The sequence below is a fragment of the Podarcis vaucheri genome (assembly GCF_965113315.1).
Source record: "Podarcis vaucheri genome assembly, chromosome: 2".
Classification (NCBI taxonomy): Eukaryota; Metazoa; Chordata; class Lepidosauria; order Squamata; family Lacertidae; genus Podarcis; species Podarcis vaucheri.
The window spans coordinates 113,572,528-113,600,489 of NC_138760.1; the positions used below are offsets into that span (position 1 = coordinate 113,572,528).

The 27,962-nt window shown below is 46.9% G+C and overlaps 1 protein-coding gene across 1 annotated transcript; it reads right to left on the reverse strand.

Moving 5' to 3' along the window:
- LOC309526170 (uncharacterized protein) lies at positions 1 to 27,822 on the reverse strand (the record flags this gene model as incomplete). The annotated part of the gene is made up of 15 exons (XM_082212085.1): positions 1 to 949; positions 1,186 to 1,242; positions 2,157 to 2,272; positions 3,323 to 3,345; positions 3,581 to 3,700; positions 5,434 to 5,664; positions 6,665 to 6,760; positions 9,000 to 10,009; positions 15,011 to 15,526; positions 17,900 to 17,956; positions 19,705 to 19,829; positions 20,193 to 20,215; positions 23,170 to 23,400; positions 24,185 to 24,280; positions 27,295 to 27,822. 15 exons carry the CDS (start codon positions 27,820 to 27,822, stop codon positions 366 to 368), a joined length of 3,813 nt encoding a protein of 1,270 aa, XP_082068211.1. The 3' UTR covers positions 1 to 365.
- Positions 27,823 to 27,962: the final 140 nt, after the last annotated feature.

Here is a 27,962-nt window from a genome sequence, read left to right on the forward strand (position 1 = left end):
TGCAGTTAAAATTTCCATTTTTAATATCTGCAAGTTCTCCCCCAAAAAACTGAACAAGCTCGAACCTACCACTAGGAAGAGGAGTCTTGACAATCCTTTGCATAATGAAGGATGTCCTAACAGCGATACTATTTTTCAAGGCCTACAAGTCTTCTTCATTCACAGTCCTTGTGCTATTCCATAGGGCAACATCGTAAGGCCTTGGTGCAAGGAGAACAGTTCCGCCACCTCCTCCTATTCTCCCAAAGATCACACAGAGGTAAAACACACAAACTTTCTTGCTCCCAAAGAGCTTGGTTCTCTGCTTTGGCCAGTTAGACATCTCCCCACCCCCCTTACACCGGGTCCATGGAAAGAAGTTAAAATCATGGACTCAGGATATCCATCTCATGGACCCCTGCAGGGTATTTCACCCCCATGTGCCTCAGAAACACAGAATGAGCGGGGAACCCCACCACCCACAGCAAGGGGTGGGTACGCGCCCCATTAAAAGAGGCTGGTGGGAAAGTGAATATGGGGCTGTCGGTGTCCGCATCCGTAAAGGTCACACACTCCCCCACGTAGTCCAGGGACACTCGGATCCTCCTTGGGGGTTTGCTCAAGGACAGGGCGGTCACAGGGGACGTGAGAGCCCAGTGTTGGCCCTTCCACAACCCCACGGCCCAGATCCCCTCCTCTGGGCTGAACCCCATCATGCCCTTCTTCTTTGACGGGTCTCGGGTGACCCCGACTGCCCAGAATTCCCCATCGCCCACTTCCAATTCCCAGAAGTATCTCCCAGAGGTAAACCCATCACAACCCAGAACCAAAGCTCTGGAATCCAATCGTTTGGGTGCATCGGGGACGTAGTCTAAGGCGGGAAGCCTCTCCTGGAGTTCTTCGCATCCTGTGTTCCTTCGGTCCAACGGGAGAAAAGCACTTGGTACATCCGGATAGAGAGCAGCATCTGCTGTAAGCATAAGGCAAGCCGTTTTCAGTCTGAGGAAGTGAGGGGTGGGAGCATCCCACAAACAAGATTTGTTCCACAAGGTAGAGGTGCCCCTCGCCTCCCTCTTGCTGCACATCTCTTCATTTTTACTACATCTCTATTGCTATAACGGCTAGATCCGATGGGAGCTGAAGTCCCAAACATCTGGCGGGCAAACAAAGAGCACAGGGTTCAGGCCCACCACTATGAAAACTCACCTTTATCGTTCAGTGTTTTCACAGTCTCTCCTTTCTCCACAACAGATGTCACATTATCTAGAGAAAGAAAAGGTAGTTTTTCCTCCCAGCAAAATGTCTCTTCTTAGATGGCTACCTCATCCTGGGTTTCTCATGGTAGAAGTCAGTGCACTCAAACTTCGTTCCAGATTATGGTTACTAATGTGGATGCAGCTTGCTTTAAGGCAGCCTTCCTCAACCTGTGGGTCCCCAGATGTTGTTGAACTACAACTCCCATCAGCCCTACCTAGCAAGGCCAGAGCTCAGGGATGATGGGAGTTGTAGTCTAACACCATCTGGGGACCCACAGGTTGAGAACTGCCGCTTTAAGAGATGGAATGGAATTTAGCGGCTACGTGACTCCCACATCCTGCTTCTGCAAAACAGTCTGCCATCATTGAACCTTCCCTTTCTCTCTTTTGTTAGCTTCCCATTAAACACAACTTGCAGTCTTTTCCTATCATTTTCTGCCATCACTGCCTTCCAGGACTGAGATCACAACACCTCAGCAAGAATACAGAGCTCCCATTTTGCCATAACAACATCATGGTACAAATACTGTAGAGAAGAACCTCAATTTATAAAGTGGTTTGTCTTTGCTGTAAGCAACCCTTACCAAAACCACGTTAAATGCTAAGCTGCAACAACTGGAGGGAATGAGGTCCAAAGGCTGAAAAAGTGGTTCAGCTTAGAGCCATGCAATGAATTCACAGTTAAATGCCCTTAGACAGCTCCTGGTGAAACCCCATCTTTCCTTGTGCCTCTACAAAATCCAGAGCCACATTCCCTCCCAAAGTTATGTGAGGACTTCTATCTGAACTGGATTTCAATGCACAGTGTCAATTTTTTAAAATGAAAAGCGGAAGACACTCATTAGAATTTAGGTTATTTTCAGATGGTAAAGAGCCAGGTGTTAGAAGTTCTGCATTCTCTTCAGCCTTTTTTTCCTGTACCTTGGAATCTATTTAGAGTTTCCTTCAGAAGCTTCCCTTTCCGTGAGAAGTTATCCAGCCTTTCTTCGAGCTTAGGAGAAGCTTCTTCGGATGGCTGGAAATGCCCTGCTGCACATCTGCATTTTGAAAAAGAAAACGCCTAGTGTAAACAGTCCCGTCAACCATGACCTGCATTCCTCTTCAAAGGCCATAATGGTCTTCCCCAACTAGGCATCCTTCAAATGTTTTGGACTACAGCTTCCAGCATCCCTGACCATTGGTCATGATGGCCGGGGCTGAAGGGAGTTGGAATCCAATGTACAGGCTGGTCTTTTCTGGCCACGTGACACTTTTGCTGGTTCAAGGAAACGAAGCAGACCTATTATTAAGCAATATATCTCACTAAATCAAATGCTACCAGTGTGAAATTTTGCAATTCCAGATCTCTCTTTTACCTTTGTCTTTGGTCTCAACATTTGCAAAGGACCGTTTCAAATATGCAATGAGGCAAATGCCTCAAACAGCAGATTTTGGGTGCTGTGAATGGAGCAGAGCAGGAGACAAACCTCCTTCACATCAGAAAGTTCTCCTGCGTAAGCTCTGCCACAGCTGCCGACTGAATCTGCCAGGCTTGTGCTGGATAATTTTATGACAGGCTGTGCTCCATTTTAATATATGTGTGTGTCATTTGTATTTCCCACTTCAGGGACCAGCATGCCATGAGCTGGTCTGGGGACTGAAGGGGTGCAGTTTTATGTGTGAAGCCGCCCCCGCTTCCCAAGCTTTGATCCTGCTCCGTCACTTATCATATAGGGAACCTGTGGCTGCCCAGATGCTGATGAGCGGCAACTCCCATCATCCCACTGGCCACACAAGCAGAGGCAGAGAGAAGCTGGAATCCCACAGCCATGTGGAGGGCCACAGATTCCCTACCTGTGACAAATAGAGCTGCTTCCGGTTGCAAATGTTCCTAGGGTAGGCTGAGCGGCCGTTTTGAGTCCCTGGAAGCAGAGGAATCTAAATGCTGCCTTGAATACTGCTCTACTGCCCTGGTGCTTGTAAGACTGGAGGAGCAACAGGCACACCACTTTCCTTGGTCTGCAAGCTAGCAGCAATTTGAGGACTAGGAATGGCATTTTTGAGGTTTTTTGGGGGGGGATGGGGAGACACAATAAATCGCCACGTACCTGCTCATTGTTTTTTTAATGTCCTAGAGAGAGAGAAAGAGAGAGAGAGAGAAAGGAGCTAAGTCCCACAATGCTTTGCACTAGGAGCGAGTCATAAGCTAAAAGGGGAGCCTGCCTCTGCACCCCCCATCTCAGGCTGCAGAGGACTTCCGAGAGTGCTATCAAAGGCAGGAAGGGTGGAAGCTTTGTTCTAGCCTCTGCTGCTTCACAAGGCAGGGGGTAAGTAGCCTGCCCCCCCAGTTGCCCTCAGGCTCTTACCTGGGATCCTAGAGGTGGAACATCTGGTGTTAGCTCCAAGACAGGAGAGGTGGGGGGTGCTCTGGTTACACACGGGAGCCTTCGCGGCACGGTGGTCTCCCTGGTGCTGCAACTGTTTCTCTGAGGAGAAGGGCTGCCCTAGTTTTTAGCAGCCTTCTCCTTCCCGAACTGTCCTCCCACCCCGTCCTGCCGGTGAACAGGCTGGCTTCTCGCCCCCTCCGGGGCCTGCCCACCGGCTGCCTTTCGCCTGGAGCCGCTGGCTCCTTCCCTCAGCCATGCCACCCACACGACCTCTAAGTGCGCTGCTGTCCCGACAGGCGCACCGCGTCGCCGCTGGAGAGGGGGTGCACCTGGGCAGAGGCAACGGCGCCCCGCTCCCAGGAGCACAGGCCCCGGCAGAGCCTCCGCAATCTCCCCAACCCGCGATCACTGCGTCGCACTCTTCACCATCACCTGTAGTGACTCTCTGCACGCCACAGGTTACCTAAAATCGTCTCCTTCTTGCTTGTGATCAGAGAGCTGGTTTCAAAGTAATTAAAGGAGAAAAAAAAAGATTCTGTGCCAAGGGATCAAGTGCGCAGGAGCTGCTGCTCGTTTTTTTAAAAAAACAAACCAGCCTCACATCCTTGGAATAGCTACAAATGACGTTCACCGCAGAGTGGACCACAGGAAGACCCTAAGGAGATCCCAGAAAATGCAGGCTTTTTTGCAGGCACACACACTCCACAAGCCCCTTTTGTTTTCCTCCAAACGAGTCAGTAAATAAACTCCACTCGCTGGCCGTAAAAACACAAGCGGCGTCCCTCCCCCGGTATCCCCGCGGCATGCAGTCATCAGCATTATTCCAGAGACTGAAAGCTCAGAGTGACCTTTGTTCCAGTCCCACAGCCACAGCAGTGCCCTGAGTCCCCAAAACACCCTTAAGAGAGAGAACCCATAGGAACAGGACTGTACGTACTAGAGGTCTGCATGGCAGCCATACCCGATGTGTCCCGACATGAACCTGAAGGAATGAGGTCATCCAGGCCAGCTTCTCAACAGCCTTCAGGGTCAGGCTGAGGGACCTGGAAGTACATCTGCCAACAGCAGAGTGCTCTGGTGTCATGGCCTTCCGCAAGGGGAGGAGCTACAGCGTCCCAGCCGTCCTTTGCAAAAGCCAAAGGGCGCTCTAAAAGAAGGCAAGTCGAGATCAGAGGGACGCTCCCCCCCCTCCTTCGGAATGGCCGTTTTGCAGCTCTCCGTAAGCTGGAACCATGGAGCTCCTCCTTCCCCCTCCCACCTGGCTTTGGTTCCTAAGGAATAGCCTTGCCACCTGCGCAGGGGGGACAATCACAGCACTTGGGCATGCAGGACAGCTGATGGGGGTCCACCTAGGAAAGAGACCCCGAATCCAGTATAACATACAGTGGCGTAGTGTGGGTTGTCAGCACCCGGGGCAAGGCAAGTAATTTGTGCCCCCTAACCCGTGGATTTGCGCCCCCTAACCAGTGGATTTGCGCCCCCTAACCCTAACCCCCAGATGTTGCGCCCGGTGCGGCCGGCCCCCCCTGCACCCCCCACGCTACGCCACTGATAACATATACTGCACATATGCTGCTGCCTCCGGGAGGCTTGTGCCTCGCCAGCATCCTGTACACAAAACAGTTTGCTGCCCGTTCCAGCAGGGAGAAGGTCCAAGCTCTGCCTGGCCCAAACTCCTGCGGTGGCAAGGAAGCGGCAACTCCCGCTTTCAGATACTTGCGGGCTCTCTGGAGCTCCAGTGCCGGGGCCCCCCAATGCTTGGGGCCCTTAACCCACTGCTAGTCTCCGCTCCAGGCCAGAGAAAGAGGTCTCTGTTGATTGCAAAATCTCACCTGCAAAAATTCGGCTGCCGGTTGCTTACATTTCACCTCCATCTCGGCGATCACGTCGCCGAGACGGGAAAGCTCTTCCGAGAGTTTGGTAACCATTTCGTCCTTCCGCTTCTCTATCTCTTTATCGAGCTCTTCTAGCTGGGCGAGGAGGTGCTGCTCCTCATCTTTGAGAAACTGGTGGAGGCGCTCAAATTCAGATATGATCTCCTGTCTCTCTGCTTGGACGGTTTCCTGTAATGACCACAGGTAAAATGGGAGTTAAGAGAGCCCTTTGTGGGTGCACAATAAAAAGACCGTCATTACAGCCCTAAGAAGACAGCAACCAAACAAGACTGTATAACAAACCAGCGCAAGGGACAGTGCAGACGCAGAAGATATGAGGCCAAAATAGACTGTGACAAGGAAGGCAACATAAAAATGACCAGGGGGTAGCTGGGGATGGGGGGGGCGGGGGAAGGAGGCATTATCTAAAACCAGCAGGTGTCTGCAACACTTCCCTCCCTTCTCCCTACCACTACCCCATCATCCCCTGGAACGGCCTCCCTCTCCCTCCAGGTGGACCTGGAGGGGTTGAGAAGCATGTTCTGTTGTATAGCATCTGCAACCCAGCTTCTTCAGTCCCTGGACTTGGCAAAATAGCCAGCCTGGTTGGAGGATAAGGCTGCAAGAGGAGGCTGCAGCAGAAACAGGAAAATGCTCAGCAGCCCGCCTGAGGACTGTTATCCAGGACAAACATCCCACTTGTCCACCGTATGGGACCCAACCATGGATAGCTTGCTCTGCAGGATGAAATCAAAATATTTATTTAGGACCATCAGCTAGCTATTACACAACAAGCCACTAAAAGAGACAAACATCAAGAACAAAATAGTGACTGCCTCTTCAGGCAAACACTCAGATATAAAAAGTTTTGGGTTTTTTTTACAACAGAAACAACATATCTACATTTTTTTTAATGGGAAGCAAGGTATTGTGTTATTGCTGAGCTTGGCCACATTTTGTGATGTGGGTTTTCTAGAAAGGTTTGTGTTGGGGGGGGGGAATCCTATGCAAATTAGGCCCATTTACACAGCGTAATTTGCTAATTACACAAGATAGTTAGCACTGCCTTTTATGAACCTGTAGAAAAAAATGGGATTTGGGAGCGGGGAGTAATATGGCCAAACAACAACAACCACCCCTCAAGACCCAATGCCTCTGTTCCTGATCACCAAGGGCAACAGGTACCTACCATGTAATCCTGAATTTTCCTCTCTCCAGTCAGCTTCTGGCTCCACAGCGTGTTCTTCTCCTGCTTCAGGATCTCTAGTTGTGCCAGAACCCTCTCCTGAGAAAACAGAAGTGGCTTGAGATGGGAGGGAGGGAATTAGAGGTATCAAGAGCACAGGAGTTTGTTTTAGTATAGTTCAGTTGGGCAAGAGGCTTTTTTGCCTTCAGGTAACTCTGTCAAGTGAAAGAGAAGGCAACCTGGACCCAGAAGCCTTTTCCCAATCTGAGGAACAAGAAGGTTGGGTTTCTTCAATAGCCCCATACGGTTGTGTGCGCTCCATAGCAAGAAAAAAGAAATCAAATCCACATGCTGAATGCATTGCACTGTTAACACTTCTGCTAGTCTTGGGAAGAGAAATACTGACGCCCTACTCCTTTCCTTACAGCTAGGAGTCCTGCCTGGCATCTCTGTGGCATCCCATACTTTATAAATGGCCATGTATTTTCATATTTATCTTTTCAACCACAAGGCTAAATACTTGGTTCTTTAAAATAACCTCAATATGTTGATTCTGCAGGTATTAAAACCTAGATGTGCATGTTGAGACCTAAATCAACATTAACAATATACTTGGGCTCTTAGAGGCCAACAAGTTCTCCTTAGCTGGCCCAGCTATCACTTAAAATTGGGTGGGGCAGTTTTTCGGTATCTGGGACACAGAATTTTCTCTTAGAATTTGGCAGCCGGAGAGCAGGTGCACACGAAGATGAAGCTATTACTTATTGAATAATCTGTGGTGTTAAAATTCTTGAGCGTGAAGAAGCCGACAGCAAAAAAGAGTTATCAGAAGCTCACTAATGTGAATTCCCCGAAGCACAAACTAAGAAACTCAACACTGTGGCAAGAACACCACCTTTTCTCAACTCAATATGATAAATGGCACAAGAGGAAATATGAGAAGAGCTCTCAAAAAAAGATGGGGGGAAATCAGTGGAATTTATTTTCAAGGAAGAATGCATAAGAAGGAATAAAGTTAGAAATGTTTGTTTTTCTGAGTCCACTTCTTGTGGATATTATTCATAAGTAATCCAAGCTTCTAGGTCTATAAACAGGGAATATGACACAAAGAGGGGAAAGTTACTATTCAGAAACCTCCATCAGTTGGCAGGCCATTGTCAGTGCACTGGACCTTAAGAATAAGAAACAAGGAACAGGTAACTTGACACTTTCGTGAATACAAAAGAATCAGGCTGAATGGTCTCTAATCCTCTATTGATAAATGCATTGACATCGGGTTTTTTCGGAGGTTGCTAGGCACCTAGATTTGGAAACCTGTTTTCAACATAAAGCTAAGGATCCACAGTTCTTCCAGCTGATTTGATGTCCTGTAGAAACCAGAGATGCCAAAATAAGCTAGAAATCTGATGACTTAAGACCCCTCCACATACCCTCTAACCCAATTATTTCTCCATCCTACAGACAAGCATTTTCTCAGAAGATCACAGCTTGGAATACTACATAGACTCACAACTACGCGATCATTATTGCAAGAAAAGACCCAAGCCAACAATACTTGAACATAATTTTCACTCAAGATACAAAAGTAACCAGAAAGTTGGAAGTTTAAAGGTCTATGTAAGCATAATTCTTTATCCAGAATAAACCTGTCTTATAAGAAGGAAAATTAATTTCCAAACATGGCTTAGTAAGAGATACTTCTGGCGTCAGGTATAAAACAGCCAGAGAACAATGAATACTATTATTTTACTGCTGTTGTTACTTCATTTTACAAAAATGCCCTCCTATTAAAAGATGAGGAAAGATGAAAAAAGAAAGTAGCAAGTACAGAATATAAATTGGCCATTTTTAAGCATCACTCAAGCGCTCTCTGAACCCATGAAGGATGCAGTCAATCATTAAAAACCTTATGCTTATTACAGCAACCCAAAAAACAGCAGTGTTAAATTATTGCAGCAACATGTTTTCCTACAGCCAAAGAAGCATAGCTGTCAACCTTCGCTTTTTTTTGCGGGAAATTCCCTTATTCCAGCGCTGTTTCCCACTGCTTCCCCGTATTGTTAGATATCCCGTAGTCTGTCCCCGGCACAGGTGAGGCTGCTGGTCCCTTATTTTAAAATCTGAAAGTTGACTGCTATGCAAAGAAGTCGGAGGTATAAACATTTTGCTAGGAGAATTCAATAACCCCGTCCCGTGTGCTGTTTTGTTTGTGCTAACCTCGACACTGCCCTAATAACGGATTTTTTGGGGGGGAGGAGCTGAATGGGCCACCAGGACTACCCTGCCACTGCTTGCTTTGCTTGCCACTGATTTCTTGTTTCCCCCTTCCCTCCCTTACCCTGTAGTCCCGGGCTGCCCTCTCGACATGGAAGACGGCGTGCGCCCGGTGCTCCTGGGACCGATCGCAGTGCGCGCAGATGGGCGCCTGGTCCTCCTCGCAGAAGAACTGCAGCACGTCCCGGTGCTTCTCGCACAGCTTCCCTCCGGCGCCCTCTCCGCATCCTCCTGCCGACAACCTTCTCGGCAGCGGGGGCGACGTCGACAAGTCTGCCGCCGGTGCTGCAGGAGCCGCTGGCGCTACGGGAGACGGCGGGGTGGGCGGCGTCAGCGACAGCAGCGGCGGGGGCGGCGGAGGCGCTGCTGCCGGTGGTGGTGTCGGTGCGCATACCGGCGCCGGAGACACTGCGGGGGCCACTGTCATCGGCTGGTGCTGCTGGGGCAGCGGCGGCGGCGGCGCTACCACCACGGGCGCCGCCGGCAGCGCGACCGCCCCTCCGGGCCCGGAGTCGAGCCTCTGCCTCTTGGGCCTGTCCGCCACCAGGCTGGCCAGGAGCGGCGGCGGCTTGATGGGCCTCAGGTTCCTCTTGCGGGCGGTGGCTCCGCACTCCAGGCAGGAGATGTTGATCTTGGGCTCGCCGAGGCGCTGCCCGATGCAGGCCGTGCAGAAATTGTGGCCGCACGGCAGGCACACCGGGTCCGGGCAGTAGACGCGGCACAGCGAGCACCACGTCTCGCTGGGGCAGCGCGGGCCCGCCGGGATCTCGGCCGGGGTCGTGCCGGGCGGAGGCGAGTCCGGCGGCGACGGCGGAGACAGGACGGACGGCAGCGGAGGCAAGAGCGGCGGCGGCGGCGCCAGCGGGCCGCCCACCGCCAGGCCCGGGTGCTGAGCGCCCCTCAGGCGGCTGCGGAGGAGCCGCTGCTGGAGCTGCTGCTCCGCCGACATCCCGCCGCCGCTCATGACGCCAGCCCAGCCCAGCTCCAGCCTGCCTGCCTGCCCGCGAGGACGCCGACGACGCGCCTGCCTCCCTTCCGGCGGACGCGCGACCCGATTGGCTGAGCCGACAGGCGCTGAGCGGAAGTGAGGGGGAAGCCGGGAGACGTTACGGCCGTAACCCTTCGCGCGCTGGGCTCCAGGCGGCAAAGCGGGAAAAGGCAACGGCCCGCTGTAGAAGCTGGCGCAGCGTGCGCGCCGACGTCATACGGGCCTCCAACTCCCATCAGCCCCAGGCCAGGATGGCGAATGCTCAGGGGTGATGGGAGTTGTAGTCTTCCCCCCCCCATTTTTTAATTGGTTTTCATAACATTATAAACAAACACATAAGACAAACAAACATAAATCATAGCCTTATTGAAAATTTAACTTAAAACTTAACTTAAACATTAACATAAATAAAAATTTAACTTAAACATTAACATCCTTAAATCTTCACATTATGAAATTAAACATATTAATTCCTCCCTTGACATAAATAAAATACTAAACCAATTAAGTATCTGCAAGCTGTTTTCAATTAATTAAACTTAACATATTTAACTAGGTAATCATTAAATTTAATCCATTCTTCCTGATACTCAGGCAGGGGGGTTGTAGTCTTGGAGGGGCGCAGACAGCTGCTGTTACTTTTAAAATAGGGGGAATGTTAAGCAAGCAAACAAGCGCACAAACACTTTGAGTTTCCCTCCCTTCTAAAGAACAACAAAATCATATAACCTAATAAAAAACAAACCCAGAGGCAAAATAGAGACTGTTTTATGAGAATTAGGCTTCAGAAAATAGCGATTTCCCCTGGCAAATGAGGACAGTTGGACCACATGAGAATGGCACAGGAAGAGATCAGGATCAACTCTTAGTATGCACTATCAGCCTCCATTCTTAACTGAACTTTAGCCGGAGGCTTTAATGTTAAGTCAGCAAAACTGGCAGTAGAATTGGACTTAGACCTGGGAGACTCAAGGTCAACTCCTTGGCCAGCCAAATACTCTCTGGATGCTCCATAGTAGTGCAACTGTTATTAAGCCATTTGCAGTTGCTCACGCTAGAGTCAAGGTCTACATTCTTAAGTCATCCCATATTTTACCAGCAATTCTCAAAGATCAGTATATGGATAAAAGATTTAATGTCTTTTGTTTATTGCATTCAGCGGTCTCCAGACAATCCTTTCAAATTTGCGTAGTGCTGGTGCTTTGGTGAATAGGGTTTAGAATCCGTAGCATGACCCAGGACACAGAAATGGCCAGTCATATCCTTGGGTATCTTCCAAAGGACCCATTAATGATCATGGTTGGATTATTTTAGAGGTGTAATACTGGAGGAAGACCTGAAAATTGTAGTTCATTTAATAAAGACAGCTAGGAAACATTGAAAAAAATCCCAGATCATGTTCTATTGACATGGTTTTCTTAGGTATGGGAAGTGGCTTAAGCAGACAAACAATAAGGGTAAGAGAAGGCCAGCTGAAGTAGGACATTGTGAATAGAGCTTATTTATCAAGTATAGGAATGATAAAAGTCAAGAACCGGTCAATCCACATGTACAGTCATACCTTGGGTTGAAGTAGCTTCAGGTTAAGCATTTTTGGGTTGTGCTCCGCGGCGACCCGGGAGTAACTGAGCGCGTTACTTCCGGGTTTCGCCGCTCGCACATGTGCAGACGCTCAAAATGACATCACGCACATGCGCGGAAGCGGCGAAACGCGACCCGTGCAGACGCGCAGTTGCGTGTTACGTTCTACTCAGGATGCGAACGGGGCTCCAGAACAGATCCCGTTCGCATCCAGAGGTACCACTGTATTATTAGGGAATATATAACAGAACACTTTGACAAACTTACATTACATTTTTAAAAAACAATTATTCTTTATTTGAATTACCGTATTTTTTGCACCATAACACTCACTTTTTTCCTCCTAAAAAGTAAGGGGAAATGTCTGTGCGTGTTATGGAGGGAATGCCTACGGGTGGCATGCCTACGGATTTTCCTCCTCTAAAAACTATGTGTGTGTTATGGTCAGGTGCGTGTTATAGAGCGAAAAATACGGTAACTGAAAGGAAAAAAAGATGAATAATTATGTATTTGTGCAATGTATTTATTCTCACTTTTAGATAATTTACTTCAACACCACTTAAAATGTGTTATCTACCTCTATCATGTCTCCTCTTACTCTCCTATTCTCTGAATTGAAAAGCCCCAAATGCTGAACCGTTTTTTCATAGGGGAGTGGCCCACATATGATAATCACACATTATGACCCATACACCAGAACAATTTCACAGCAGAGATCACTGCAGTAAACCTGTGGCCCTCGAGATGTTGCTGAACTACAACTCCCACAGCCTCAGCCACCATGGCCAATGATCAGGGATGAGGAGAGTTGCTGTCCAACAACATTTGGAGGGACACACGGGTCCCCGTCCCCGTCCCCCCCGCCCCGCTCTGATCTAGTTGATAAGTAGATTGAGGAAAGGGGTAGTGTGGTTATTTAAAAGCTATTACACAGGGCTTTTTGCAGCTGGAATACACCTATTGCACAAGAAACAAACAAAAAACACAAGAATCTTCTCTGTTCACAAAAGGAATTTTAATGCAATGACACAACAGTTTTCTGGATCAAAATATATGCAAATCTGTTGAACCTTAACAAAAAAGAAACACATCTTCCAAAAGTGCCGATGTGTCAGCGTGGGAGCCATTTATAAATCACTTAACAGTGCAATCCTATACATGATTACTAAGAAGCAAGTCTTATGCTCGAGAGGAGTTACTCCCACGTAAGTGTGTAAGAAGTGGAGCCATAATCCAGCAAATCCCCCTTAATCCTGGTTTGTCGCAGTGAAAACAAAGGACATAAAAACAACCTAAAAGCAAAGACTCCGGTTTATCTGGTTTACGGATTGAAGCTGTGGCTGCTTTGGTAAACCTGAGCTAGGCCAGATAAGCCACTGTGCTGTTCTCACAAGGAATCCCGATGGTGGGAATGGATATTTCCAAATTCTGTTGTGGAAAATCTACAAATTCCAGGGATCCTGGAAAGCCATAACCATTTAACTATGCAGTGAAAATATAGCCGAGGACTACCCTGTACATTCCTCCTTACTTTTCTGGGTTTATCCATCAAGGTAGGGAACTCCTACTGCGTTTTAATTTTTGCATCTTTCAAGTCTTCATTCTATTTCAATGCAGTATGTTATCAATTTTGAACATAACTAAGATGCCAGGATGTCCCGCACAAATCCAGACCAAGGGGGGACAAGTGACTGGGATTTCAGTAATTAGCAAAGCACTCATTTACATAAGCTCCTAAGGTGCAAGCGTTATACATACCACTTTCCGCTAACTTGCTGCCAAGAAAGGAGATTCCGACTAAACATTGGGAATAACTTTCTGGCAGGAAGAGTGGTTTGACAGTGGAACAGACTCCCAGAAGAGATGGTGAACTCTCCTTCCCTGGAGGCTATTAAGCAGAGTTTGGGTGCTCATTGTGTCTTGAACGATTGAGTTGACATTCCTGCATTGCAGGGGCTTGGACTAGATTGCAATACTACAATTCTATTATCTCCAGCATGCCAGTGACGTGGAAAAAGGGAAAGCCTTCCTTTTTAAGAAACAAATAACAATAAAATAAATGGGGTAGGATAAGTGCTCATATGTTGAAGTGGTACAGCAGCATCTGTTGCATAAGCTCGTAATAAGAAGCATGTGAAAGGTTGTCTGATAGTGTTGACATGGGAGAAGCAAGTGTTGCATTGGTCACCACTGCTGATGCGAGTGGCCACCCACTGGATGCAGTGCAGGTAAGTCAAACACAGCCACGTTCCTTAGAGCAGGTATCTTCAACCTTTTCATTCCCAGGACCCAATTTTCAGTGCAACATACATTCGGGGACCCACTTCTTAATCTTTAACCGTATATTAGCATGGAGGTAGTGCTCCTTTTGCGACCCACCTTAGATAGGGCCGCAACCCACCAGCTGAAGACCAGCGCCACAGAGCACACTTCTATTAACCATAAACTTGCTAGCTGGAGCAAAGCATCTTGTTTCCCAAGTGACAGAAGTACTGCTGCCTGAGAGTTGGGGGGGGAAGCATTCCTGCAGCACAGACACTGCCCTGAGGGAAGATGTCTGGATTGCAGGGAACAAATAAGTGTGTATTTAATAAACTCCTATACATACGCAAGGTCTGGTTTATGACCGGGCTAAACTATCGTTTATTAAACCATGGCTGAGCACTATGTGTGAACCCTACAGAAAGCCTTAATAGTGTGTTTACTGTCAACAAACCACAATCTAAAAGCAGAGCTTTGCTGATGGCTTATGAAACTTGGTTTGTTTTGACTATGGCTTCCTGTTAAATGTGAACCCAGTACAGTCTTCCTTAACTGTGAACTGTTTGGCCATTCCACCCCAGACACTCGCCAAGCTTCAAAGGAATGAGGCAATAGCAACTAGCAAGCAAACCAAACTCTGGAGAAATAAGCCATGGTTTGTCTGTCTATGAAGCAACTTGCAATTAACTCATGGCTTGTTAAGCAAACCATAGCTTAAATCCAGAGTGGGAACCTATGGCCCTTGAGATGTCCGACTTTGACTCCTTTCAGCCCCAGCCAATAAGATCAGTGGGGAGGATGGTGAGAATGCAAATTAAGTAGAAATATGAATGCTAGCTGAGATAATACAATATAAAAAGTGTATAGAAATGTATTTATAATATTCAGCCTGCACTTAAATGTTTCTTATGATGCAAAATGCTCTTTCTCCCTCTCTAGAATTATGTGAACTTAGAAGTTGTTTTCTTTTAAATTAAAATGGTTTGGGACAGGAAGAAACTTGCTCCTTTACTTATTAAAAAAAAAACGGATTTTGAGCCTAACTTTTTAGCTGTGAATAGAAGGAGCTTGCGCTCATGGAAGGTGCAACTCTTCTTCCACAAATGAAGGCTCCTTCTCTTCATGGAGTTAAGTCAAAATCCTTTCAAAATGAAAATTCTTTGCCAATTTCTGTGTTTCTGTACAAAATTATGAATGGAATGGAATTGCAAAAACAAGCTGGACATATTGCAGAGGCTGTTTTCAGGGGCACATTCTAAGCTCTGTAGTTAGGCCCCACAATTTAAAGAAAGGACAAATTCTCTCCCCACAGAAATTAGCTGACTGGAAAATAAAAAGGAGGGACATATAACCAGCGTCAAAAAATGCCACCCAACCCCTTTCATAATGCACAAATACCTGGATTTTCTCCGGGGCTTCATCAAGGGTCAGACGAGTCTCGGCTAAAGTGAAAGCCCTGTACTCATTCCCGCAGAGTCCCAAAGCCCAGACGCCTTCATTGGGGCAAGTGACAACAGGTCCCTTCCTTATCACAGACTCTTTGACCACGCCAAGGGCCCAGTTTTGCCCATTACCCACCTCCACCTCCCAGTAATGTACCCCTGAGGAGAATCTCTCACTGCCCAGGAGAATCAGAGTGGAGTCAAATCTCTCAGGGTTGTTGGGCAGTGGCTGAACCATGTCTCCACGTTTCACACTTTTCCTGTCTTCACTCACCACAAGGAGGGGATGAGCTGTGTCGGGATCAAGAGTAACGCTTACTGAGGAGAAACAGACAAACGGAAAACAATCAGAAGAGCTTGACAAAAAGGAAAGACAGGTTTTTACAATCAGATCCGGGAAAGCCCAATGCAAGCTCGAGCAGGGTCTCAAAAGAAATAAAAGGAAACAAAAGAATTAAAATTTAGACCATTTGATCTAATTGTTTTGGCTGCTCATTTAACTGGTTTAATGATTACACCTTTTAATGAGCTTGTTTGATTATGGATGCTTTTAATAAATTTTGATGGAATTGTTTTAAATGTGCATTTTAATTACATGGTACCTCGGGTTACATACGTTTCAGGTTACATATGCATCAGGTTACAGACTCCGCTAACCCAGAAATAGTACCTCGGGTTAAGAACTTTGCTTCAGGATGAGAACAGAAATTGTGCTCCGGCGGCGTGGCAGCAACGGGAGGCCCCATTAGCTAAAGTGGTGCTTCAGGTTAAGAACAGTTTCAGGTTAAGAATGGACCTCCGGAACGAATTAAGTACTTAACCAGAGGTATCACTGTACCTGTGGATATTTGATTTCATACTTGTAAACTGCTTAAGCCAGTCTGGCTTGTTAGAGGTATTATCAATCAAACAATCAATCAATCAATCAAGAACAAAGTTGTCAGGGAAGTTTTTAATATGTGACATTTTAGTGTATTTTTCATCTTTGTTGGAAGCCGCCCAGAGTGGATGGGGAAACCCAGCCAGATGGGCGGGGTACAAATAATAAAAAATTATTATTATTATTATTATTATTATTATTACAATCTGGGCCCCAATCTCCACTGACCTGAATGACTACCAGTTCCATACAATAAGAAGCTGGTAAAAGCCCTGTGTCAACTGGCTAGTTTCAGGCCATTAAAGAGTGCCAGACTATTGTAATGGTTAGAGAAGGGTTTCCAAAACTTGGGTCTCCAGCTATTTTTGGACTACAATTCCCATCAGCCCACTGGCCCTGTTAGCTAGGGATGATGGGAGTTGTGGTCCAAAAACAGCTGGAGACCCAAATTTGGGAAACACAGGTAGAGAATGGTTTGGGTGGGTGTTGCTCTTCAAATATTGCTGGGCTACAACTCCCAGCAACTCTGGCTGTTGGCCACGCTGGCTGAGACTGATGGGAGCTGGAGTCCAGGAACATCTTGAGGGCAACACATTCCCCTGCCTTGTATTAACCAGTGTTAGATTAGGACTGAGAAGGCTTTGGTACAAATCCTTGCTCAACCATGAAGCTGAGAGAGTTTGGGCCAGCATATCTAGACCAATATTGTCTACCATGACTGGTACCAGCAATCAGGCCAAGAGCTTTTGCAACATTTGCTACCTGATCTTTTAACTGGGCCTTTTCTGTGGTGGCTTTCCAGTTAAAATGTTCTTCCTGGAGAAGCACTCTTGGCACCATCAATGTCTGGTTTTAGACAAGGCTTTTGATTTTTAACTGGGAGGATGGTTGGCATTTCCTGTACTCATCCTTTAAGTAGGGTGGGCACGATTTGTCCCTTGAAATGTATTTCAGCTTTTGTTTATTGCTGTTTTAGTGCCTGGTTTGTTATTTCTATTTTTATTGGGCAAGTCGCCCTGAGACACAGGGCGATTAATTAATTAATTAATTTTTATAATGAATGATTTTAGAATGTTGTTTATGTTGTACTTTTGTACTGTTTTATTGTTGTTAGCCGCCCTGAGCCCGGCTTCGGCTGGGGAGGGCGCGATATAAATAAAATTTATTATTATTATTATTATTATTAGTGCAACAAAGCAACAAACGAAGAATAATTAGCAATATTAATAACTGGAGGCGCCTAGGACTGAATTTGACATGTACAGCATCCCGTAAGTGAAGCATTTGTCTGGAAAATGATCTTCTGCCCAGCTGCAGTCTCCTTTAATGGGATTGTGGCAGCAGCAATAGCAATGGGGAAGCCCAAGAATACAAAGCCTCACTTTCTCCTACTCTAAAGTGGAAAGACCACTTATTTGAGGGGGGGGGCTAGGAAAAATCTCAGGGATCCCCAGATACATACTACACCCCCAAACTCCTGGTCTTAAGTCATGGACAAGAGCAACAATTTCTTATGTTTACTTTCCCTCAAAATAAGGACTTGGGCTGTGTGTTGTCATGGTGACAGATTCCTTCTACCCTCTGAAGGCAAGGAAAGAAGGGGGGAGCAAAGAGGGTTAGGTGACTGAAGCAGTTCAAGGCCCTCCCCTTTTCCTGTGAAATTATTGCTGTACAGGATGAAGCCATAAATACCACCATCCCTCACCATGTGAAGCCATTTCTCAGAGTTGGACAAGAGGCCCCAAATCAACATTGCTCTCAGCTTCTTAGAAAGTGACTATCCCGTTTTTTTCCAAAAAAACACAACTTACTCCTTTTAGCTGATGCTTCCATTGTCCTTGCTTTTGCCAATTCAGATATCATTGTTTCTAGAAAGAGAGAGGGGTTTAAGAATCAGGAATGTTTACTCTTGCTACTAAATAAAGGTGAAGCATTAGATATGATCTCAGTAAGGAGGGGAGGAAAAGGCCAGTGGCACAAGAGATGGAATTATTTTATATAATGTCACTACAGTGGGGAAACTGGGTAGGCTGTGAGAGCTACCGAAGGTGGTACTTAAGAGAGGTGCTTAAGCATGCCTATTGCCATAGTTCTTTTTCAAGTTTCTAGCCCTCATGGGTGCAAGACAACTGCTTCAGGGGAAATATGCAGTAGCGCTCTGGTGAAAAGTCAGAAACCACGAAGCAGGTGAATCAGCAGAAGGTGACCTGCCACAGAATTCTGATGGACATGCTCTAGCTACTGAGAGGAAAAAGGTGTATCACAGAATGTATTCTATAGGTAAAGGTAAAGGGACCCCTGACCATTAGGTCCAGTCGCGGCCGACTCTGGGGTTGTGGTGCTCATCTCGCTTTATTGGCCGAGGGAGCTAGCGTACAGCTTCCGGGTCATGTGGCCAGCATGACTAAGCCGCTTCTGGCGAACCAGAGCAACGCACAGAAACGCTGTTTACCTTCCCGCCAGAGCGGTACCTATTTATCTACTTGCACTGGCATGCTTTCGAACTGCTAGGTTGGCAGGAGCAGGGGCCATGCAACGGGAGCTCACCCCATCGTAGGGATTCGAACTGCCAACCATCTGATCAGCAAGTCCTAGGCTCTGTGGTTTAACCCACAGCGCCACCCGCATCCATTAAATAATGTGAATCGGTGTAGCTGCTATAAGCAGAGTGATAGGTGATCTGGCCAAGGGGGCAAGCTTGTGTATGCCCCAAAACAAGGTCTCCTGTGTTATATGAGCTGTGAAAGGGGGATAAGGTGCGAGTAATAAGCAACACAGTGCTGAAGTGCTCTGCACAGCCCTTTCATGGCTCTTGCCTAAAAACTCCATTTCTGTTCTTCTTCTCCACCCACCTCTCCACCGCTCTTACTTCTACCACATTACTTGCTTTCAACCAATCATATATTTAAAGGTAAAGGGACCCCTGACCATTAGGTCCAGTCGTGACAGACTTTGGGGTTGCGGCGCTCATCTCGCCTTATTGGCCAAGGGAACCGGCGTACAGCTTCCGGGTCATGTGGCCAGCATGACTAAGCCGCTTCTGGCAAACCAGAGCAGCACATGGAAACACCATTTACCTTCCCGCCGGAGTGGTACCTATTTATCTACTTGCACTTTTTGGGGTGCTTTTGAACTGCTAGGTTGGCAGGAGCAGGAACCAAGTAACGGGAGCTCACCCCGTCGCAGGGATTCGAACCGCCGACCTTCTGATCGGCAAGTCCTAGGCTCAGTGGTTTAACCCACAGCGCCACCCGTGTCCCAATCATATATTTACTGGACATAAAATTGGTACTTTTTTTTCAAGCAGAAGCCGCACTGCTCATGTCCACATGTCTGCGCACTGCATTGTTGGATCTGAAGACAAAAAGGAAGTTGTATCCCACATAGCACTAAGTTAAAGTCACTTAGAAGTATACTTGCTCCACTGGTGAAATCTTTCGCACCAGCAGAATGCACAAGCAGGTTGCTGTTAGCTGTGTTGCAGAACAGATCATGCAATTTGCACTAGTGGACAGAGAACATTAGATGCAGCCCACAGTACGGAAATTCAGCCCAAAGTATGGAGATTCTCGTGTATTTTACACGGTCCTAAGCTATCCTTTGTCCTTCTCGGTACCTCGACATTTCTCCAGTGCCTCCTTGATAACAATATTTTTCAGACTGAAATGCCCAAGTTTCTTTTCCAGCTCAGTCGGAGAGGAAGCAATTTCCGCCATCTGTGAAATCTGTCCTTCTTTACATCTAGAATGGGAAACATGAAAGCATTACATTGTGGTCCCAGCATTTTCCATATGTGGTGAGAACATTTAAGAGCTGCAAGCCCCCTTTCCCAAACTGCAATGTTGTGATGTTACAGAATGTTTGTAAACATTCTAACTTCTGCTGGGAAAGTTCCACCGCTTAGGGAATGTGGAAAGCTTGTTTTGATGTAGTACCCCTATGCCACAAAAGGGTAAGCTTTGCACATATGGCCCTGGGACAGGAAGAGGGAGAAAATGTGGAATTACTGTGTTTGGAGGGCCAAAGAGGCAGGGATAAGCTAGGTTTTGATTAGAATGGATTCCTACGCCGATAAAAAGTGAGATTTGCAAAAGTGTTACCTACCTGCTCAAAATGTTCCTGATGTCCTGGAGGCAAGGGAAGACAAGAAAAAGAAGATCATTCTCACATGTATTAAGCTATAAATATTGGCTGAAAGGCTTAGAAATTAGGGAGCAAATGGAAAGAGCATGACTCCGAAAATATTTGTCATAGAATAAGTATTTAAAATCCACTTCTGCCACAAGAGTCACTGGGTATTCTTGTTAAGACCTCGGAGTTTCAGTCTCCTGGCCAAATAAAAAGGGACTTAACTTGCAAGGTTGTAAAGCTGAATGAGGAACTTGTGGGCATTAAATGAAAATGCAGGGCAGGGGAAAGGAAGGGCTTCTTCACACAGCTCATAGAAAACAATGGTACCCCCTTAAGGTTACCAGCTTTTTTTCAAAGAATTTTTTAAAAAAGAAGCAATATCTTCTCTTCTATATTCTCCTCTGTCGCGCAGCCTTCCTCTAGACCCCGGCCTGCTCTCTTGGGAGCGCTAGCTGCCATGAAGTAGGCTCAGGCCAGGCCTGGGCTCGGTCAAGTGCCCTTGCCCTCCTGGTGCACTCCTACCTCTCCTCAGCGGTGGTGGCGGCAGCGGGGCAGCAAGGTCAGGGCTCCCCTCTTTTTTCTCCTTCCTCTTTCTCATCGAATCATAGAATCATAGAGTTGGAAGAGACCACAAGGGCCATCGAGTCCAACCCCCTGCCAAGCAGGAAACACCATCAGAGCACTCCTGACATATGGTTGTCAAGCCTCTGCTTAAAGACCTCCAAAGGAGGAGACTCCACCACACTCCTTGGCAGCAAATTCCACTGTCAAACAGCTCTTACTGTCAGGAAGTTCTTCCTAATGTTTAGGTGGAATCTTCTTTCTTGTAGTTTGGATCCATTGCTCCGTGTCCGCTTCTCTGGAGCAGCAGAAAACAACCTTTCTCCCTCCTCTATGTGACATCCTTTTATATATTTGAACATGGCTATCATATCACCCCTTAACCTCCTCTTCTCCAGGCTAAACATGCCCAGCTCCCTTAGCCGTTCCTCATAAGGCATTGTTTCCAGGCCTCTCTCTCTTCCTTCTCCTTCTCCTCTCCTCCTCCTCCCTGCGTGGGCTCTGGGGTTTTCCTGGCCCCAGAGCACCATTGGACAGTCGGCCGGGTGGCAAGGCACTCTCGCTCCCGGCTCGATTTGGGAGTCAGCAGTTCCCCTAGTTGATGCGCCAGACATCCCCAGTCCCCCCCTCGGCAGCGGCAGTCTCAGCAGCCCGGAGCCAGCCTGGTAGCACAGTTGGTTCTGGCTGGCTTCAGGACCGTCCTGCTGCCGTGGCGCCTGCCATTTTTCCACACCGGAATTCCCCATATGATGTGTCTTGTGCCATTGAACCAACCAGGCAACATTCATTCCCTACTAATCAATCTACAACACTTAAAATATAAATGCGGAGACATTAAATGAAATCTGGGGACGGATTTTGTCCGGGGACCGATTTATAAATCCAGGGACTTTCCCCAGGAAAGGGGGACGTCCGGTAACCATATACTCCCTCCCACAGGGCACAGTGATGGAGTTAAAAGAAGATTAGACAAATTTGCGGAGAACAAGGCTACCAATGCCTACCAGCCAAGATGGCTGTGTTTGACCTTCACTGCCAGAGGCATCATGCCCCTGGGTGCCAATTGCTGGGAGTCGCAGGTGCGCAGAGTTGCGCTGATGTCTGGCACTGAACAACAGCCTCCCATGGCTACTTTCTGGAGGTAGGAGTGGAAACACTTAAGCACATTGCCCAAAATGCTGACCTCCCCGAGACTCAGTGGTTCCCAACCTTTTTTTGGCCATGCCCCACCTAGGCATCTCTAAAATCCCGAGTGCCCACCCCGCCCCCTGGTGACATATAATTCTTAGTATTCAAAAAGCGAACTCCTATTCACATGAAGGAAGCCTAAAAGGCCATTAACTTGGTCTAAACAAGCTCCAATTGCCCCCCTTAAAAATCAAATTTACCCCCTTAAAAATGGAATATGCACAACTAGCGAAGCTGACCAGGAAAATCCAAAAAGACTGGAGTAAATTTATACATTATTTGAAAGACAATTGCAAACAATTAACAACACTAGCAGGATTGACTTAAGAAGACTTGTAATGTTTGTGATTTATACCTTTTTATGTTTATCTAAAATGTAAAAAATTGAAATGGATGAAATTGTAAGGAGGAAGAGGTACAAATGCAATGAAATAGATAGGAATTATGGTAGCCACAAGGCTGGGGGGGGGGGATTCGAAAAGCTCAAACAAGCAAAAATTTATTGTGAGCAATATGGATATGTTTATATATTATGAAATGGAAACTTAATAAAATATTATTAAAAAATCAAAACATCAAATTGCCCCCTTGTGGGAACCACGGCTCTAGAAGGATACCATGGTCAACAGTATCCAAAAACCATTGAGCGATCAAGGATAATGAGCAGGAATTTGTTTCAAAATGGGAGGTTTTCAAAGAATATTTGAAAAATAAATATAGTAGTTTAAATTCTGTTGCAGCATTCGAGGAACTTCAGTAATAGTTGCAAGGTAGATATAAGAAATTAGATATATTAAGAAAAAGGTTAATATGATAAAAGTGTGCATTGGCAATAAGTAATATGAAATCGAAATATGGAATAGACAGGAGGTTGGGTCTTTAGTGTTAAGACCAATGTATGTTTTATTGTTTGTTAAGAAAATTATGTGTCTATGGTTATTCTTGTGTGTAATTTGGTATTTGTGATTTTCTTTTTCTTGCTGTATCAATAAAAATAAATATATAAAAAAAGGAGAATGAGCAGGGTTGGACTCCTTCAAATCCCTCTCCTAGCAAATGTCACAAACCAAGGAAGTTTCAGTGAGTGCAACACAAATGAAACAAGGTATGGCACCTCTTTTCTTTTCAGGTGGCTGTTTCTGCATTTTTGGCTTTAGCGCTGAAACCCAGGAAAGGCAAGAAGTCCTCCAGAGAATCTCACCTGCAGGAATTCACTGGCAGGCTGTTGGCACTTGTTCTCAACTTCGCTGATCAAGGCATCGAGGCGATCAATCTCCCCTGAGAACCTGCCGGATTCCACGTCTCTTCTATGCACAATCTCCTTGTCAAACTTCTTCAGCATGATAACCAGGAAGCGCTCAATTTTTTCCATGAACTCGTGGATCTGATTAAATTCAGACTCCACCTTCTGCTTCTCACTTTGTACATCATCCTGTAAGGAGCGGGAGAAGGGCCAGCTGGGATGGTGAAACAGCACAAGGAAGCGGACGTACAAATATCCCTGATGCTCTCACATTGGTACCCTAACCAGGGTTGGGTTCCTGCTCAAAGGAATATAACGTAAGGCAGTTTCCATTGTTTCAGAGAGTCAGACTATTGGTGAGACTAGCTCAACATTGTCCACACTGACCAGCAGTTGGGTCTCTGGCATTTCAGCCAGGGGACATACTGGAGATGAAAGACCTTCTGTACCACTGTGATAAGTGTACAAAGTCACTGGAGATGACAGGTTCAGTCTAACTGAATCATAGGTACAAACAGACTGAACAGATAATGGTTCACAACATGTAAGAGAAATTTGATCCAGTTTATTAAGGTACCTGCCTCCTTCAGCACCAGAAGAAACAGTCTTCTCTTTCTCCGGTAATGTGGTGCAAAGAAATTTCCCTTGAAATTTCTCCAAAATAGTTTTTTCCCCAGTGCTTTTTTCACCACAGGGGGGAAAGAAATCTGTTTCATAAGTTCATTCGTAACAATGAACGGGTGCCATTTGCAAATACAAACATTAGGCAACCTGGGAAGTTTCAAAGTTTTCAGCTTTGTTTACTAAACACAGCTGAAATAGACTTGCTAAGTTAGATCACCCTCTTGGGATTTCCACAGTGGACTGAAAACCTTCTGATGCAAATTACCCTAATTTGCAATTCAAAATTTTCTAGGAAACCCTCATCACAATTTCCCACACCTCCTGGTCCTTCTTGTAGACAAGCTCTCACCTGATCAGCCTGCCTTCTGCACTCCAGGTCTTCTTTTAATTCCTTCAGCTTCTCCCTCCGTTCTGTCAAAACTTTCACATGGGCGGCAACTTGTTTCTGACAAAAGAGAAATCTGAAAGTAATGTGCATACCCTTTTTCTCATGTATGTTGTGATAAGTCACTTGACTTTCTGCTTAGCCCCTAGCGCAGAGTACTCCAGACTTTTTTTTAATTATGGGATGGCTTCAGCATACTCGGAAATCGAAAGTCTTGTGTCTCTTGTAGGAAATGTATACTTTTGGGGGGCGTTCTGCAATTTCCATTTTAGGAAGATCATTCTAAATGCTATTCAAATTATGGCCTAAGTCATAAGGCAAGTCATGTACAGTTGTGCCTTGCTTTTCAAACAGTTTAGTTCTCAAATGTTTTGGCTCCCGAATGCTGGTTCGTGAATATGGTTCGTGAACTATTTTTGGAAGCCTAACATCCGATGGGGCTTCTAACTGGCTGCAGGAGCTTCCTGCAGCCCATCAGAACCCACGCTTTGGTTTCCGAACGTTTCGGAAGTCGACAGGAGTTCCGGAATGGATTCCGTTGGACTTCCAAGGTACGACTGTATTTGCTTGTTCTGTTTGATTCTCCAACTGTCACTGATCTGCCCCAAACACACAAATTTCAGGCTTATCACTAGTCAATTATTTTCAAAATGGATTAGTTTTTGAAAAGAATTCCAGCTCAGCTTTCCACCAGACAAGGCTGTACAGTGGTACCTCAGGTTACATACGCTTCAGGTTACAAGCTCCGCTAACCCAGAAATAGTGCTTCAGGTTAAGAACTTTGCTTCAGGATGAGAACAGAAATCGTGCTCCGGCAGTGCGGCAGCAGCAGCAGCAGGAGGCCCCATTAGCTAAAGTGGTGCTTCAGGTTAAGAACAGTTTCAGTTTAAGAATGGACCTTCAGAACGAATTAAGTACTTAACCTGAGGTACCACTGTATAGAAAATTTATAAAAGGGGGGGGGGGAGACAGATGTAAGATATCAAACCGTGTAATCAGCTGTTTAACGCACCAAAACAACCCATACTAACTGCACACGTTAAGTCTCAGAACTGAAGTATGTACACCAGACGAAGAAGCAATAGGACATAACAGCAAGAAACAAACTGGGAAGTGAAGCTGGCTTTGGCCTGAAATGTTCTGTTCCTTGACCCCTTTCAGAGGATCTGTCAAAGACTGGGAAGACTGAACGTTACAGAGGGAGCTGTGCATCCTGTCTAGAGAATCTTCCACCCCCTTCATGTTTTTCAGTTGGAAGGGGTCCATGTTAAGGAAATGGTTTGTTATGTGTAAGCTGGACATAAAAGGATTTATCTCTTCCTCTCACCCCCCCCCCCAAATGAAGCTGCTGCAGCTGGTGATCTCTCTTATCTTGTACCAGGATGATTCATCACATCCTTGGATAAGTGAGTCTCCCACTCTCATTCCTCTGAACACAGAACTGGGAGAAAGGTGATGATTTCCCTTGCAAATGCAAAACACTGAATAATAATGTTACCAGGGGAAAGAGAAGACTGGAAATTGCTTGCTGTGAGAGAGGCCTGAGACAGATTTGAGCCACAGAGACTCAAGAGTAAACTGCTAGCCCAGCTGGGCTTCTCAAACCTTTTTCGCTGGGCCACGCTTGCAGAATAAAAATTTCCTTACACCACACCTAATTTTCTATTTGGTAAGAAATATACTGGGAAACAAAAAAGAAACAACTCCTAGCAGTGCTTGATTTGTATCACAGAACACAACTACTTTATAATATGATCACACGACAGAAGTCAGAAGATAGAAGTCAGCGCTCAGGAAAACATATCCAGAAACGAAGAACGACAAAGAATCTAATAGCACCTTAAAACAGGTTTTGGGAACCTATGGCCCTCCAGATGTTTGCGGAACTACAGCTCCCATCTCCCCTAGCCATAGATTGCCATTCCGCAACATCTGGAGGGCCAAAGGTTCCCAAAGCCTGCCTTAATTATTTCACAAGCTTTCGTGGACCACGTCACCAGATGGCCAGAGAGAAATTCTCACGTGTCCTGTGTATGGACGAGTGAGGGATTGTGAGGTCAGACCTGACCAAGCAGGCCCAGACCATAGTTTTCAAGAAGTCATGAATGTCATTAATTTGGTCATCTTTCAGGCGCCCAAGACCCTTCCTGGTTTTTCTGCAACACATCCAAGCATGCTCCCCACCCCCCACCCCGGAAACTTTACTTTTACCTGCATATCCTTCCCATCTAGCTGTGGCTGGCACAGCTTGGGTGCTCCGGTAAGAACAAAAAAGCATTTAAGTTGGATTTAAGTTGTTGAGGTTTTTTAAGGATTTTACCCCAGGAAATAAACTGCCACGGGGAGGGGGGGCGGATTAAACCAACCAGCGGGCCAGATTAGGCCCCCGAAATGGACTTTGGACATGCCTGATCTAGCCTAACCCCGTGCCATGCAGGAATAACGGAATAATCATTGAATTTTAATATTTTGTTGGAAGCCGCCCAGAGTGGATGGGAAAACCCAGCCAGATGAGCAGGGTATATTATTATTATTATTATATTACAGTGGTACCTCGGGTTACATACGCTTCAGGTTACAGACTCTGCTAACCCAGAAATAGTACCTCCGGTTAAGAACTTTACTTCAGGATGAGAACAGAAATCGCGTGGCGGCGGCGGCGGGAGGCCCCATTAGCTAAAGTGGTACCTCAGGTTCAGAACAGTTTCAGGTTAAGAGGTACCACTGTAAATCCATTCTCATTTGGAAGGTATTTTTGAAACGTATTGCAAAGTATCAAAAAGCGCATTCTGTGTGCATATATTTTTAGATCCTTTAATAATGATAATAATTTATTATTTATACCCCGCCCATTCTTAACCCGAGATACCACTGTATTATTAATTATTATTATTATTATTATTATGGGGAACAGGGCGGTGGGCTGCTTTTGCCTCCCCATTTCTCCCTCCAATTAAGTTCTTAACCCGAGGTACCACTGTATTATTATTATTATTATGGGGAACAGGGCGGTGGGCTGCTGTTGCCTCCCCATTTCTGCTGCCCCCCCTCCCATCCACCCAGCTGGCCGTCACCTTGTAGTCCTGCGCCGCCTCCTCGATGGGGAGCATGGGGTGGGCTTTGTGCGCCCGGGACTCCCTGCAGATGACGCAGACGGGCGTCTCGTCCTCCTCGCAGAAGAGTTTGAGAGGCTCCTGGTGCTTCTCGCACAGCCGCTGGCCGGCCAGCGTGGCGGCCGCGTCCAGCCGGAGCCGCTTGGCCACCTCCACCACGTTGCCCAGCTCCCGGTTGGGCCTGAAGCTCCTCTTGCGCGACCAGCGGCGGCACTGCGGGCACGAGGTGGTCTCGGCGTCCGCCTTGCCCCAGCACTGCGCGATGCAGGCCTGGCAGAAGTTGTGGCCGCACTCGATGGACACGGGCTCCTTGAAGTAGCTCAGGCAGATGGAGCAGGTGATCTCCCGCTGCAGAGTTTCCAGGGGGCTCTCGGTGGCCATGGCTGCCCGGCGATGGCAGGAGGAGGAGGAGTAGGAGGAGGAGAAAGGGGGCGGCCCGTGGGGGGGAAGGCTGGGGAGGCTCCACGTGGCTTCCTGCGGGAGCCGCATTGGCTGCGCGGGGGCCAGAGACCCGGGCAAAACATTGCGCAAGGATGGAGCGGGGAGGGGGAAAGGACTCCTCCACCCCTCCCTCCGCCGCACTCGGATGCTGGACCACAACTCCCAGCATCCCTGAGCATCGGCCGTGC